This window comes from Diadema antillarum, unplaced genomic scaffold, assembly GCF_040938485.1.
Source record: "Diadema antillarum isolate AM-2024a unplaced genomic scaffold, OU_Dant_1.0 seq00000510_RagTag, whole genome shotgun sequence".
NCBI lineage: Eukaryota > Metazoa > Echinodermata > Echinoidea > Diadematoida > Diadematidae > Diadema > Diadema antillarum.
This window is the reverse complement of record NW_027271464.1, coordinates 601,826-616,431: the sequence shown is the minus strand read 5'-3', so window position 1 is coordinate 616,431 and position 14,606 is coordinate 601,826. Positions and strand designations below refer to the sequence as shown.

The 14,606-nt window shown below is 38.4% G+C and overlaps 1 protein-coding gene across 1 annotated transcript; it reads right to left on the bottom strand.

Moving 5' to 3' along the window:
• Positions 1-7,155: 7,155 nt before the first annotated feature.
• LOC139734096 (probable RNA-binding protein EIF1AD) lies at positions 7,156-14,182 on the bottom strand. Its single transcript, XM_071644909.1, has 4 exons — positions 14,091-14,182; positions 11,730-11,838; positions 10,724-10,832; positions 7,156-7,578 (listed from the first exon to the last, which is right to left on the bottom strand). The coding sequence occupies exons 1-4, from the start codon at positions 14,175-14,177 to the stop codon at positions 7,203-7,205; spliced, it is 681 nt and encodes a 226-aa protein (XP_071501010.1). The 5' UTR covers positions 14,178-14,182; the 3' UTR covers positions 7,156-7,202.
• Positions 14,183-14,606: the final 424 nt, after the last annotated feature.

Below are 14,606 nucleotides of genomic sequence, written 5' to 3'. Positions count from 1 at the left end.
AGCATCATGCATTTCAAAATGTGACTGCCATTCAGTGTTAATTATGGACTTCTAATATGTACATACTGCATCTAGGGAAAGCAATCATTAATTGTGGTGCACACTAACTTCTTGTCATGCACAAATCTCTCTTTCTTTTCATTTGAGAAAGTGTCACAGTTTGATGCGAGGGTCATTCATGAGCCAGACGCACCCGCAGAATCAACGGATTTGTTGGAACAGAGATCTCTTTGCACAATATGTCGGGAATCATTTGATGGATTGATTGTGGTCACTGCAACTTTCAGCCACTTCTCTCACCCAATCTTCACATCCCCAACCCACTCACCAGCCCACTAGCCAACCCCTACCGACTGGTTTGCTGTATGCATTGCTTTCTGGTGCAGTAATGTACACCCTCTCTGCACCCTCTGTGCAGCATTCCTGCCGCCTGTTTTTTGTCGACAAAGTTGCGGCGTCCAAGCACACAAGGCTTCGTACCTTTCCTCTTGCCCATTCTTGCACCAGAGTAGAGAGGAGCAGTGTTAATCCTCATTTAACAACCTCACACATTGTGGTCTGGATTCAAATCCCCAGGATCAGCAACGAACAGCCAGTCAAGTGTGCACAAACTATTCAACCTCCTCACTTCGTATGATTGCCAGGGAGATTCAAAGTCTAGTGCTGTCCCGTCAAACATCTATTTCCTCAACATTATGTAGCTACGATTTAATACTCCTCTCATTCTTTCTCTTATCTGCCAATTGATGCTTACATTCAAGATAACTTGAGGGCCTCTATTTTTCTCTCACTTTTTATTTCCTTTACTGCATGAGGCAAACTGTTACATGAAAGAAATATATATATATATCTTTTTTTTTTTTCAAAGGGTTGATAGTCGTCACAGTGATGTAAATGTACACAAAATTATGTTTTTTTTACTGCCCTTCAGTGCAATTGTATTTAACGAAAAAAGAAAAAAAAAATGACATTGAATGGTGCAAATCAAGGAGCTGAAAACCAGCATGGTACTTTCAGACTTGAAAGAGAAAATTTGTCTTTCTGTTTTTATTGATGTCACTTCTGCTCAACCCCCATGGCCACCCCCACCCCACCTTTCCAATTTTGTTGAAAATATATTGATGCCCCCACCACTATTGGATTCTGTTTAGAGAGGATGCTAAGCTAGGAGGAGGAGGGGGGGGGGGGGGGGTGTAACACAAGATTCAAATTCATGGTACATTGTAGTAGAATGGACGGTTGTGACAGAATCAAATTCAAAGACTGGTCCCACTCAAATGACTTGTAATGAGCTAGTCATCTCACACCACTTCTAGATTCTATTTGGTGACAGTTGAACTTGGGAGCAAAGTTGTTGCCGCTCCGGCAAACATCTCACATGCATCCATGTTGCCATGGAAACCTTCTGATGAGGATGCGCATGATATGATTTTTTATATGATTTTTTTTTTTCGAACACCATATCAATGCAGTCTGCGTGTCATCATGTAGTGATGTGAACTTGTATCGCCTGACAGCAATAAGTCAAAAAGAGTAAGATTTGTTGCAAATGTCAGTGTTAATAAAAGAAGGCGGATGGGGGAGGGGGGGAGGTTTAAAGAATAACACATACACTATTTCACGTATTGTAGACTGTACATCTGATTCTGTCCTCACTTGTCCTGCTTGTTGTGACCTGAAGATGTTATCTTCTCATTTTTTTTTTCTTCATTTAATGTCTTACTTGGCAAAGAGATAACTCTATTTTTATGATCATGATAATTGTTGGAGTATTATTTTCTAACTCAAGTTCATTTTTGCTGTTGTTCTTATGTAAATACATGAGCTGATGTAGGTCGCGGATAAAATCATGCTAATTGGTTATTGATATCTCTCTTAAGCATTATGTGCTCTTGTAATCACCTTTATTTTATTTTATTTTATTTTTTTGTACTGGAGAATGATTTTAGTCTTTGAATACCCGTATAACAACTCTAAAGGAGACAATGTCCATTTGGGGAAAAATACAGCATTGTGTTGGTCTGTTTTGTATTTGTGTATAAAAGAAAACTTTGAAAAAAAAAAGAGGCTGCAACAGGTTTGTGTGCAATCATATTTTATGGACCGAGATGTAAATGAGAAAGCTTTTAGAGTAAGAAACGTGATATATCACGGATTGAAATGATGTTCGTGTACTTATTTTGACCATTTGAGGAGCCCATTTCTTCTCTCTTTTTTTTCTATCTCTTTTCAACAAAAAAATATAGGTCATAGTGTGCCGAGCATTGACTCGTAGCATTTCACCAATCAAATATGCCATTCAAATTTGCTATGTGATGTTGTCCATGCAGATAGTGCAACGAACTTGCCGGAAACTTTACAGTTTAAAAAAAAAAACTAAAACAAAAAAGCAAAAAAAAAAATGTGTTTAGTGTCAAATGAAGAATAGTAGTAGGTAAGTATGTCAATGCAAGACAGGACAACCAGATTTTCACAAAGCTGGTGGGCAATAAATTGAGGGAATTCATCCTTGTCAATTGAAAGAGCAATGAGGCTGATGCTGTAGAAGTAATATCCATTGTACAAAGACCATTCATGGCTCATGTGTTTTTTCCAATTCTTCGCAGTGTCAACATTCAATCCTGTCAGCTTGTAGGCGTTCCTAGATGAATGAGCGGCGTCACTCAAAATTTTGTAGACATGGATGTGTAGCGTTAGAATATCGCGGACCTGCAGCGGCTGCTTTGGCACTGACTGCCAAAGAAGAGGCTGCACCCAGAAATCGGGCATACTTGTGGATGTGGTAGCTGCATCTGTTTTTAAACTTTTCATTCATAGTTAAATGCTAGGTAGAACATGTGTGTAGTGTGCAGGCAACACATTCAGAAACGAATGGCAGTGTAGATGTTAAAGGTGCTGGAGATTCTTCAAAAAATCGGGGGAAAAAATTGTCGAGGAAATTTTGCAGCAGATGTATGTACTCTTGAGTGATTGTGCTATAAATTATACAAAAATTTGTAAATACAGATTCATGTTTTTGTTTTCGTTTCTGGAGAGGGAGAAAGAGAGAGGGAGAGAGAGAAATATACTGTCCTGTTGAACTTTGTTATCTATGTGTGAAGATTAAAAAAAAAAGGAAGCTCAATTACATTGCTAATTATTTGAGTGATGGTCATTGCCAATTTGGATGACGCTCCTCTTGTATGTTTACCTGTGGACCTGTTGCAATGATAATCGGCAATTGATTAGGATTCTTCACCTAGCACACTATGACAAACATTAATTTTTGTAGAGATATTGAACGCGATATTTGAGAGTAACTTGGATCCATTTCTTTCTTTACATTGTATTTGCGTCGTGAACTCGCATGAATTAAGATGAAGCCGAGAAGATGGTGGCGTTTGTTATGCAATGCTGGTCAAAAAGCAGACGAGGGCAAGGTTTCTATTGTGAACGACTTGTGGCATGTAGCATCTACTTTGACCTAAAACTTTAGCGGACTTTACGAATAACTTTGTGGTTCATGTTTGCCTTAGTGGATTTTTCTGTTTCTTTGACTCATATACCAATTAGATCTGTGTGTAACGGTGACTAGCTAAGAACTGCATCTCCTATATATATATATGAATATATATCATGTAGATGTTTTACTTCAACCTTCACAGTTTGACAAATGAGAATACATTTGAAAAAAAGAAGAAGATAGATATTGAACTTGACAAGAGAAGAAAAAGAACTGTCAGACGTCCTTGCGTTTGTTGTACATGTATTGTAGTTTTATGAGAAAAGAAAAGAAAATAAACAGTTGTTGCACCACATCTGTACAAATGATATCGGTGTTTATTTGTGTTCATTTTTAGCTGTACTCAGTTCCATTTACAAAAAAAAAAAAAAAAAAAAGATATATATATATATATATATATATATATATATATATATATATATGTATATATATATATAATGTATTATATAATTATATAAATAATTGGTAGTAATAGTAATAGCAATAGTAATATCAGTGATATCAACAGTTGATATCACTGTAAAGATTTTTAAGCACTTTCATCTGGTATGATCCCTGACGAAGGGGGAGGCCCCCGAAAACTTGAATTTTGAATAAAAACCAATTGGCATTTAATGCATTCCTCTATCGTGACTTCACTATTACTATTTATAATTATACAGTATACATATGTACATTCAAAACTGTATGATAGACATTTTTTACATGGCACCTTCCAATCATTATACAGGTGAATAAAACCCCATTACAAAGAGATACTTGGACCGAGAGAATTTCTCATAATCAAAGGGATGATACAGTATTGGTGGAGATGAGAATTGGGCTTTTAACTTTTTGCGAGATACCAAGAAAACACTTGATATACTGTAAAAGTGGAAATTTTCGCTGTGTTAAAATTTTTGCGCATTTCGCGCAACCAGAAGCCAGCGCGAAAATAAAAGCACTCAAATATTTTTGTTTGCCATAATGTTCCAGTAGCGGATGTCTTGATTCCTTGGAATTAAAAACATGAGAAACTCTTCTTACTGGGTCAAGCGCGAAAAATTAGTCGCGCAAAAATATCCACTTTTACAGTAGTACAGAGCATACCATTTTAAGAGGAATTCAAAGATTATTTGATGAAAATCGGGTTTGGATTGACTGAAACATCCAAAAACAAAGTAAAACAAAGCGATCATAATAAAGTGTGGGTCCCACACTTTATTAGAATCGCTCTTTTTTTGATAACTCAGCCATTTCAAAACCAATTTTCATCAAATAAACGTTGAATTCCTTATAGAATTACATGCTCTTTCATATTTCATAAGTGGTTTCTCATTATCTCACAAAAAAAAAGAAGTTAGAAACGTGAAATTAGGTCTCAACCAGATCTGTACGATCCCTTTAAATCCAATAAAACAGATGCCCAAACATTGCTGTAAAATACACACGTTTAGGACTACAGATAGTCATGACACATTAAGCCCCACTTGTAGGTTAGAGAATTGTTGTTAGCAACTTTGTGTCTAACAGAATATTGTGAAAAAAAAGAATGTACATATTTGTAAACATGTTTGAGTTTCAAATTTGATCACCCCCCCCCCCCATCTCTCATTTGATCTCATTGTAATGAACAATGTAAGTATGGGAAATAATGATGGTGTCACCAGTAAAATCCTCTTGTAGTACTAACAAATCTTGTTATAAGTTTCAAAAATAAGCCCACTACATCAAGGGAGTTGTGCCATAGACATTCATGCTAAAGATTTGTGGTGGGAAAAATCTTCTCATAATGATGAAAGAAGGGAGATGTGCAGGAGTCTCTGTCACACCTCCCTGATGAAATCTTGTATCCGTGTTTCTTAACAGGGTTCACTTGTATACAGTAAATACGATTGTAATACAGTCAAGCCTGTCTTAAAGCAGCCAACTGTCTATAGTGGCCACCTGCCACATATGGCCACTAAAAAATTCCCTCTGAGAGAAGAGGCATGTTACAGACCCTGTCTATAGCATCTACCTGTCTATAAAGGTCACTTTTTCGTCTCCCTTGGATGGCCACTATAGACAGGATCGACTGTACATACATGCTCACACATAAGCATGCAAGCATTACATATTTGCATTTGTGTCAGGGTTGCTAATTGAATATTTTACAAAAATATATTTAAAAAATAATTAGAAAAAAATATTAAACCCTGAAAGTATTTCAAGAGGTGTCATCAATTTCAACAATGAATCCTGCTTGCAAAATGCAATGCTTGCAAAAGACACATGCAACCTTGGTCAAGCATCTGTATACTGTAGGCAATGAGTATGCAGGAAAAAAAAGGAAAATGTGCAATAACAACATTCATATTTCATTTGTAATTTGCATTTAATGGCATGAAGAACATCACACAAACATACACTTGTACGTCAGTATACTTAAAATGAACATACAACTCACATGAATACTCGAGAAAATACAGAAGAACATTTGCAACACTGAAATTCCTTCACTCTACTGGCAGATCATGGGCTGGTAGCACACACGATTGCTTTGGACACTGTAGGGTTCAAGAGTGGGCCCACCTTAAAACCAGCCATGCAGAACTCAATGGAAGGTGTGGGGCCATTGGCCTGCTGCAATCTCAATGCAGACACCATTGGGCTACATGCACATGAAATCCACCATTTTGTTCAGTCATCTATCACTCAAACCTCTCTACATTTTTTCAGGCAAAGACTGCCAACAAATATGAAAGAGATGTGTTTACACAAACAAAAACAAAATACCCATCTACAGTAAAACAGAGCCGTGTTTCATCTGCGATTAATTGGCATTACGCAATCTGTCAAAAGGCTTTCAAAGCTGCAATGCATCTGAAGTCTACCAATCTGACAACCTTATACATAGTATTCAACGCAATACGAATGGAACACAGGGTTTCTCACGACAGTGGACTGTTGTTGAATGTGACACACAGCTCACAGGAAAAGAAGGAGAATGGCACACAATATTTCAATGGCAATAGCACCACACTCATTTTTGGAGTCTGATACACAGCGTGGACATTATACTTACGATTGTACAAGAGAACCTACCCTTGGAACTTTTGGTGTTTGTTTGTTTGTTTTTTTTCAAAATGAGCAATACATAACAATATGTGAAAATGTGACCGAAATCACACATTTGAGAGCCAATACAGAATCAGAATGAGAGCTCGTCGTTTAATATGTCACCCTGCGAACATCCCATTACAAGCTGTCTTAGGCATGTGACTGTGATGTCACTTAATAAGCAGATAGTAGTCCTCGACAATTTTGTACCCATAGGGCTAATACCATCACACTTCTCTGATAAAGAATTGCCTTCTTCTGTCATGCAGGATGTGACAGGTTCCCAGCAGTGTCCAGATGAAAAATAGTTACAGTGTTGTTGTTGTTTTTTTTAAAACTAAAACAAGAGTTGCTGTCACTTCATGCAGAGAACCACGCCACGTCACATGGTTAAATAGCCAGGGTAAACTTGAGGGAAATGTCATATTGGACAACTTACATTGTATCAACATTCATACTGCTCTTTGCTCTTTGATAATGACATAACTTCCTCTTCACACATATGTATCACTAAAATGTCAGTGTTCTGATGCTCTCATGTCCCTTCCTTCATCAAGACACTCACCCCCATGGGAAGAGTTCCTCACTTGGCAACATGAATTTTTGCGTCATAGTCTGCCTACCGGTCTGTGTCATCACCATAGCTACCGCCACTACCATCTCCCTCATTTCTGTCATCATCTGCATCATCTCCGTCGTCATCCCCTTCCCCCTCCTCCTCCTCATCTTCCTCTTCTTCCGAGCTCTCCGAGTAGTAATAGGTGACTGTCGGTCGGTTGGTATTCACGAAGAGGTCATCGTCATTATCTTCGCTGCTGTACTCATCCTCGTAGCATTCAACCTCCTCGCGGTTGTCGCCATCTTCCGTCAGTCCCTTCTCCCCGTCTCCAGACAAGTTTGCAGCGTTGAGTTGTCTGGTCAAACCGTCAATCCCTGCATCTGATGAGAGGTCAGATTCTCTGGCCTGGTTTGGCTCTGCATCAAAACCCTTGGGCCTGCACAAAACATATTTAGACCTCAGAATAAGTAATCATGCACATAGAGATGCAGTTAAAATGTGATTTTGCATATATTGACTGCCATTCCATAAATGAATGTATTTATCTCTGAGGTTAGCATGACTCATTTAACTCAAAAAACGTGCACAAGAGGAAAAACAGATCTATCAATGTGTCTGACTGTAGGTTAGAGAAAAAACATACTACTAAATGCATATAAAGTATTTGTTAATCACAGTTTGGCACTATAAGGGGCCTGAAGTCAAAGAATACATTAATCCCCAAATTTCTTCTGTATGGTATATACCAACTCAACTTCAGAGTCATATACTTGATTCTAACAGATTATTCATGAGAATTACAAATCTTTTCAGTTTTCAGAATTAGTTTTGAATTTTTGAGTTATTTTTTATTTCTTAAAATAATGAATAGTTTCAGTTTTTTAAAGAAATAAAACATCATATTAACAAATGGAAAAGTCATGAATCATGTCTTTACAATCACAGGGGTATTATTACCTCTGTCAAGGAGGTTATACTTTTGTCTGCATTGGTTTGTTTGTCTGTCTGTTTGCAAACTAACTCAAAAAGTTGTGAATGGATTTGGATGAAACTTACAAGAAAAGTTGATAATGACACATGAAATGGATGATTGAATTTTGGTAGTGATCCAGACCACCGTCTTGATTTAGGAATGTTTTTCAATTTATTTAAAAAGGTTTTAATTGGCAAATGGGGCCAACAAATGATGGAGTTCAAGCTGTAAGCATCTGAGGTGTACATACGCATACTTAGCGTGTGCTCAAGACACAGTGTGCAGTAAGCTGACGAGGAAGACTGAGACACACTGTGACTGGGAAATAGGGCAATTTTCAGAATGTGTGTATGGGTGGAAATGAGATGCTTGGTAGAGATCTGTGCTCTCCCCAAGTGCTTTTCTAGTTGTATCTGTAACACGGAAGTCCCCTTAACCCTATTTTAACTGACCCCCCCTCAACATTTCGCGCCACGATTCCACAACACGCAAAGATTTTGCCGCATCGTTTCATGACTTTTTTCATTGAAGTCTCGCGCATATTTTGAGACCAAATTTGCGACATACGGGTACACCATTCAGAAGTTACGCAATGTTTTGCATATGCATGTCAACCCCAAAACAGCTCAAATTCATGATTTTGTGTGCAAATCCAATGCAAATTGCATTTTTTTTGTTTAATTGATATGAATTAGATTATTTCAACTTTTAACCATTGAAATCAATCAATTCTAATGTAGATAAGCCTGAAAAAGTGCTCGCAACAAAATTTGGCAAAAAACAATAGAAAACAAAAGGTCGAAAAAACAATAAAATACAAAAGAAATTAACAAAACAATAAAAAAAAAGAAACTGATTTTGATCGCGCTATTTTTTTCCAAGGAAATTGTTTCATGTGTCTTGAGGAACTCTGACACAAATATTAAGCAATCCTTCAGTCTTTTTGATGGAGTTATAGGTGAAAATATGATTTCATACGTAAATTTGCATAATTAATTTATTTAAAAATATAAAATCAACATTTTTCTATTGTATGACCATGTAATCTTGTAGTTGACAACTGGTTCTATGTTCAGGCAAAATTTTGCAGCGATTGCGCAATCGGCGGCCGAGATCTGAAGGGGGGTCAAATTGACCCCCCCCCCCCCAGTAAAAACTTGGTCTCAAATAGCCCAGTTAAAATAGGGTTAAAAAAGGACTTATTCAATGAGTTCTATTTTACTTAAACATTTCTTGATAAGAAGGGGGCTTTTCTACATGTACTACACTGTACAGTACAAGTAGGAATACACCCCCCCCCCCCAAATATCAGTTATCAAGGTAAGACAAGTCACAGAAGAAATTCAATCTACTTGTTCCAACGCAAATATGACATGCACATCCATATCAACTGCATTGCAATATCAAAACCAAGACAACTTCAGGGTTGTTGTTGTTGTTGCTGCTGCTACATGTACATGCCATGGGATCCTTCATACAACATTCCATCTTCCCTTTATACAAAGGATATATTATGTGTAGAGCTGTATACTCCCTAAATGTTGAATTTACATAAACTCGCCTAAGTCGACATCGCATATGTCGAATAATCGCGCAAGTCGATGATTTAAAAAAGTCCCGATTTTTCCCCATTGACTTACGTGTATTAATTCACTCACAAGTCGAATTTTGTAAGTTGAATACTCGGCTAAGTCGATGAAATTCCAAGAACACTTTCACGGAAAAACCATTGAATTCACTGTGCCTAAGTCGAATACGATTTTATTGTGCAATAAATCACTGTCAAAATCACGAGATGCCAGTTTTTGTTTACATAAGAACTAGCCCGACCAGACAAGTGACAAAAAAAAGATCTAAAGTATCAAAATTCAAAGCGATCGCACGCGATTGTTGAACTCTCTTCGTGTTTGGAGCGGTCCGCTGGTCCAGCCCTGTCGCGCTAGCGCTAGGTACGTACAGCGACTCGGCTGTGTAATAGTTGTGCGTACAGCGACTGGGCTGTGTATAGTCTGTGTATGTTTGCAGTCTGCGCTGTGCAGTGGATGGATGAAGCTGCTGAGTTTTCAAAGCGGAAAGAAGGGGGAAAGTTACGGGCACAGGTAAATCAGAATTACACCTCTAAGGTTACACGCATTTCAAGCCACGGTATGGTAAACTGGAATCAATCACTGCTCAAATATCGTTCATATTCACTTCCCCAAGGTTTAACAAGGGTGTAAAGTAATCGGACCTGTGCCAATACTAATGCACTGTCCATGCAAAGTTAGCCGCGGCCCTGCCGGGCGACCTGCGCTGCGGCACACCACCTCTCCAGCTCTCGGCTCCAGAGTAGACAACATACATGTACATTTATACATAATGTACATGTGGTGTAACTGTTGTTAAGTCGATTTTTTTCGACTTACGCACAAGTCGAAAATCGCTTAAGTCGATGTGTTTTGCTCAGTCCCGAGAAGATCGACTTATGCGAGTTTAACTGTATATCATCTCATATTTACACTGACAATATAGAAGAACGATCTATCAAACATTACCGAATACTGCAATACTGCTAGCACAACACAAAACACATTCAGATAGTGCTACTGTATAATGATATAGATCTTACCAAAGGCCCTCATGCTTGATGTACTTGATCTGCTTAGGATAGAGGATGGCTACAATCTCTGCTTTCACTTTGTCACCTTCAGCGATGGGGTCCGCAACAACATAATCTCCTGTGTTACAGACAACAGGTAGAGTTGAATTTGATTTTGACTAGAGCGTGTTGTAGTCAATGAAGAGATGATATTAAATCACAGCGTTCAAACCATTACTGAAATCAAATATTTGACTTTCACTTTTAAAAAAACACAAAAAATACATCATTTTGAAGCAGAGTAAATTAGTAGTATATTCGACACATATACAATCAGATATGTATTAAGTATGAATGTAAGATTTGATTAAACTATGGCAAACTTCATGGGAGGCTATAATTAGTCCCTTAAAGTGTTACTGTGTACATGTAAACTGACAAAAACAGATGCCTCACATCTTTAATAAAATACCGCCAGTTTTTACACGGTAATAAAACATACCCCTTACAAGGATTCACAGATAATATCAATGAAAAACAAAGACAGTGATTAGCAGAAAAAAAAAATTAATAATTCAGTTAGTTTCAGCTCTTTTTTATCTTTTATTATGTTGTTTCATGTTAGTTTGAGTTAGAGTGGATTGATTCTACATAGCAAATTAAAAGGATACAGTTCAAATACACTTTAGGAGCAAACAACCAAGATACTGCAGTACTGGCACCTTCAGTACCTGTTGAAGGACTGAGGAGGAAGTGCCTTGCATTGGGACATTAACACTGAGGTCAAGAATACTGGAGTACTGTAGAAGGGAGCTAAACAGAATTGCAATGTTCAGCTCCATTGAGAGGGCCCCATGGTGGGGGCATGGTGTTTACTCCCTCCCCCCCCCCCACTCTTGTTAACTTTCTTCATTAAAAAAAAAATCATAATAATACAATGAAAAGGAAAACAAACATACTTTCTTGAAATATGTTCATATGTTTTTAAACATTTGATCCCAGTCTGAAACATCTGTGCTATGCACATGTGTCTTACCTCGCTTGATCCACACATTTTTGCGGAATCTGGTGGGCATGCTGATGAGGAATTTATCCCCCGAGGAAGTCTGGGCCTCATGGAGGTTGTTCCCCCTCCCTCCGAGTATCTGAGATTGAGACACACCGATCATTTGCATATTAAAAGAACACTTACTAAAACGCTTTCATATAAATAGTTGAAGACTATGGTATTGCAATACCATCAAGTTTCATACCATCTTATTAGAGCCTACTTACCTTAAATGAAATGCTGCCATAGATTCTACTCTCTAGGGCCAACACATGTATAAATTTAGGTGGACCTATGTACTATACTACTAGACCCTATTTATAGACCACTCTTTGATTAAAGATACAAAATAAGGGGGAAATTACAGAATACCGGTTTTGCGTCATATAAATTAGCATATTGGTGCGTATAAGAGCCACCAGAGATGCCTCAGGTGGCTCTTCCTTTGAGATGAATTTCAGCCCAAAGGGCTGAAATTCTTCTTTCCCGTCGTCTGGGGCCTCAAAAAAGTCTGGGAACAGAACGACTGTCAAAAAGTTGGTTGACCACACAATTATTAAGAAAATTGAGTGGTTTCGGAGGAAAACTGCTCTAAATCAAGATAACTTGAGTACGGTAAATCATCAATAAATTAAATCGAGCCGATTTTGGCGGAACTACTTTAAAGGTGATGACGTCATCACAGCTGGCATCCTTCTTCCTTCATCTCTTTTTGACACAAGTCATTCACGATCAATCACACTACACTAGTTTGGCAAGGCAGCGCGTATGATACGCGTTTTGTCATGAGACAACCGCGTGCTCAACCACTAGCCCGTACACTATATACTAGTAAACATGCGCGCAATCTGCAGACTCAATACGCACACGTACTTGTACACAGCACAATGTACATGTACGTATGCTGTATATTGAGTCAACATGGTAGGCTGTCAAACGCACCCGCACAGGGCGTAAAGCTCTAGCACCAGCAATTAGATAAGTGATTGTTTTCCAGTCTCACCTAAATTGCCATCATTTTCCAGTTGTCTACATGAATACGGACTAGAGCAACTGTGGCAGTAAGCGGCCGTGCAGCCGTTCGCGGCAGGTGCAACATACACGGTAATATACCGCTAAACACAGCATTGCACTGTTACATGCACACTACACATATACTAACACATTAGCAATCAACAAAAACCAACCGATAAAATGGGCACGATCTCTGACAGTGTGAAATTTTCTCACCTAAATGACAACATATCGCATCAAAAATAAAATTTTCGGTACTTCTTAACATAACAATTAAGAAATAATGGTCCAAGAAACTTGATTTTTTTGTCGTTTTCCCGATGCTCATGGATTTTGAAAACATATCCTCACATAAAATAGAACTTTCGCGAGCCGATGTGGGACACCATTTTTGTTCGGAAAGTGGATTTTACCATCGAAAAAATTCAGAAAAACACTAGAAAGACATCAACAACACCGCCAGAATTGCGATCTTGTGTGGCCAATGCATGTGCGCCCGCTATTTTCACGTGCTTTCGCAATGGGAATTGGCGCTTACGAAATGTTCGCGAGACATGCGAAGGCATTCAGCTAAAGATCGCGGAGCATGCGCGTATTGCATAGGGATTGTACATCGTGCCGCAAGCAGAAATACTACGTCGCATATCGCCCTTATCGGCGAAAATTGTGCCGGGTTTTGCCCTGGTAAATCATGAAAACTGCGCTGATCAATGGTAAATTTCTTTTATGAAAACAATTGCGTTAATGAATAATCTTGTCTATGATATATCTGAAATGGTTGAAAATAATTTGCCTGATTTGTTTACAAGTTGGAAAACCCCTTTAACAATGCTTAAACTGCCGCAAACGGGATATTTTGCTCTATCCTCAGCCCCTAAAATTCAGGAAAATTTTAACAGCTAGTCTAGACTAGGATCGTCAGGATCTACATGTACAACGTGTACATGTAGGTAGAAGTATAAACGTTAGAACTACATTATTCGGATCAGACAGGGGACACACCCGAAACCCCCAAGAACAACGTAAGATACACTGTGTGTACCATTACTTCTCATCGCACAGATTAAAGAAAATACACGTAAACAAATGTAATTGTCGACAGCCGAATCACAGACCGTATCGCAGATCAGATTTTAATATTTCAGATGGTTCATGGTTGCTATCGGCAAGCGTAATTGCGCTCTTTTCAGAGCGATTTGCGCTCTCCGTGATTGGTTGCCAGTATTCTGTAATTTACCCGAAATAAGAATATAACATTTATTTTATATCAATAAGCAACACTAGCATTACAACTTTTGATAAGAGTTTATTCCAAGGTAATCTTAAATGACCAACCTTTAAGATTTGCTGATTCTCCTCTGGTAAAATGTAATCTTCTAACACTTCCCGCGTGACGTGTTTCCGCTTTGTAGCTTTGGACATGATGAAAGTAGACCTTACTTCTATTCTAATTTCTAGGATACGCTAATTGTCTCCTGGTCACCGAGGAAAAAAAATAAATGAAGGTCAAGCTGGAAAGATACCGAATGTTTGGAAAAGGGATTGCGTATCAGGATGGAGCAGCGAAACAGACCAGACACACGACACAGATGTCAGACAGAGCGTGCGGCACAGACTGGTTCTGGAAAGACTGCCCTGTAGCTACTCGATCTCGTAGTCCCACAATATTGCTTTCCCTGTAATGTTAGTTGATTTGTCACACACTGAAGTTGACGTTTATTTCTGCTTATCGTATCGAGACAGTTCGGCGAATTACACTTTCCTTTCACTTCTCTCAGAAGACACTCCGCCGACTGCTGGAACCTAAGTCGCCATAATTACAATGGTTGGCCACAGTTAGGAAGAAAAAAG

Bases quoted from the DNA above. Each gene is read 5' to 3' on its own strand.
- LOC139734096 (XM_071644909.1), bottom strand. From the start codon at position 14,177: ATGTCCAAAGCTACAAAGCGGAAACACGTCACGCGGGAAGTGTTAGAA. The intron at 11,839-14,090 runs GTTGGTCATTTA...TCTCAATCTCAG, and splicing joins AGAATCAGCAAATCTTAAAG to ATACTCGGAGGGAGGGGGAA. The intron at 7,579-10,723 runs GTAAGATCTATA...TGTTTTGTGCAG, and splicing joins ATCAAGCATGAGGGCCTTTG to GCCCAAGGGTTTTGATGCAG.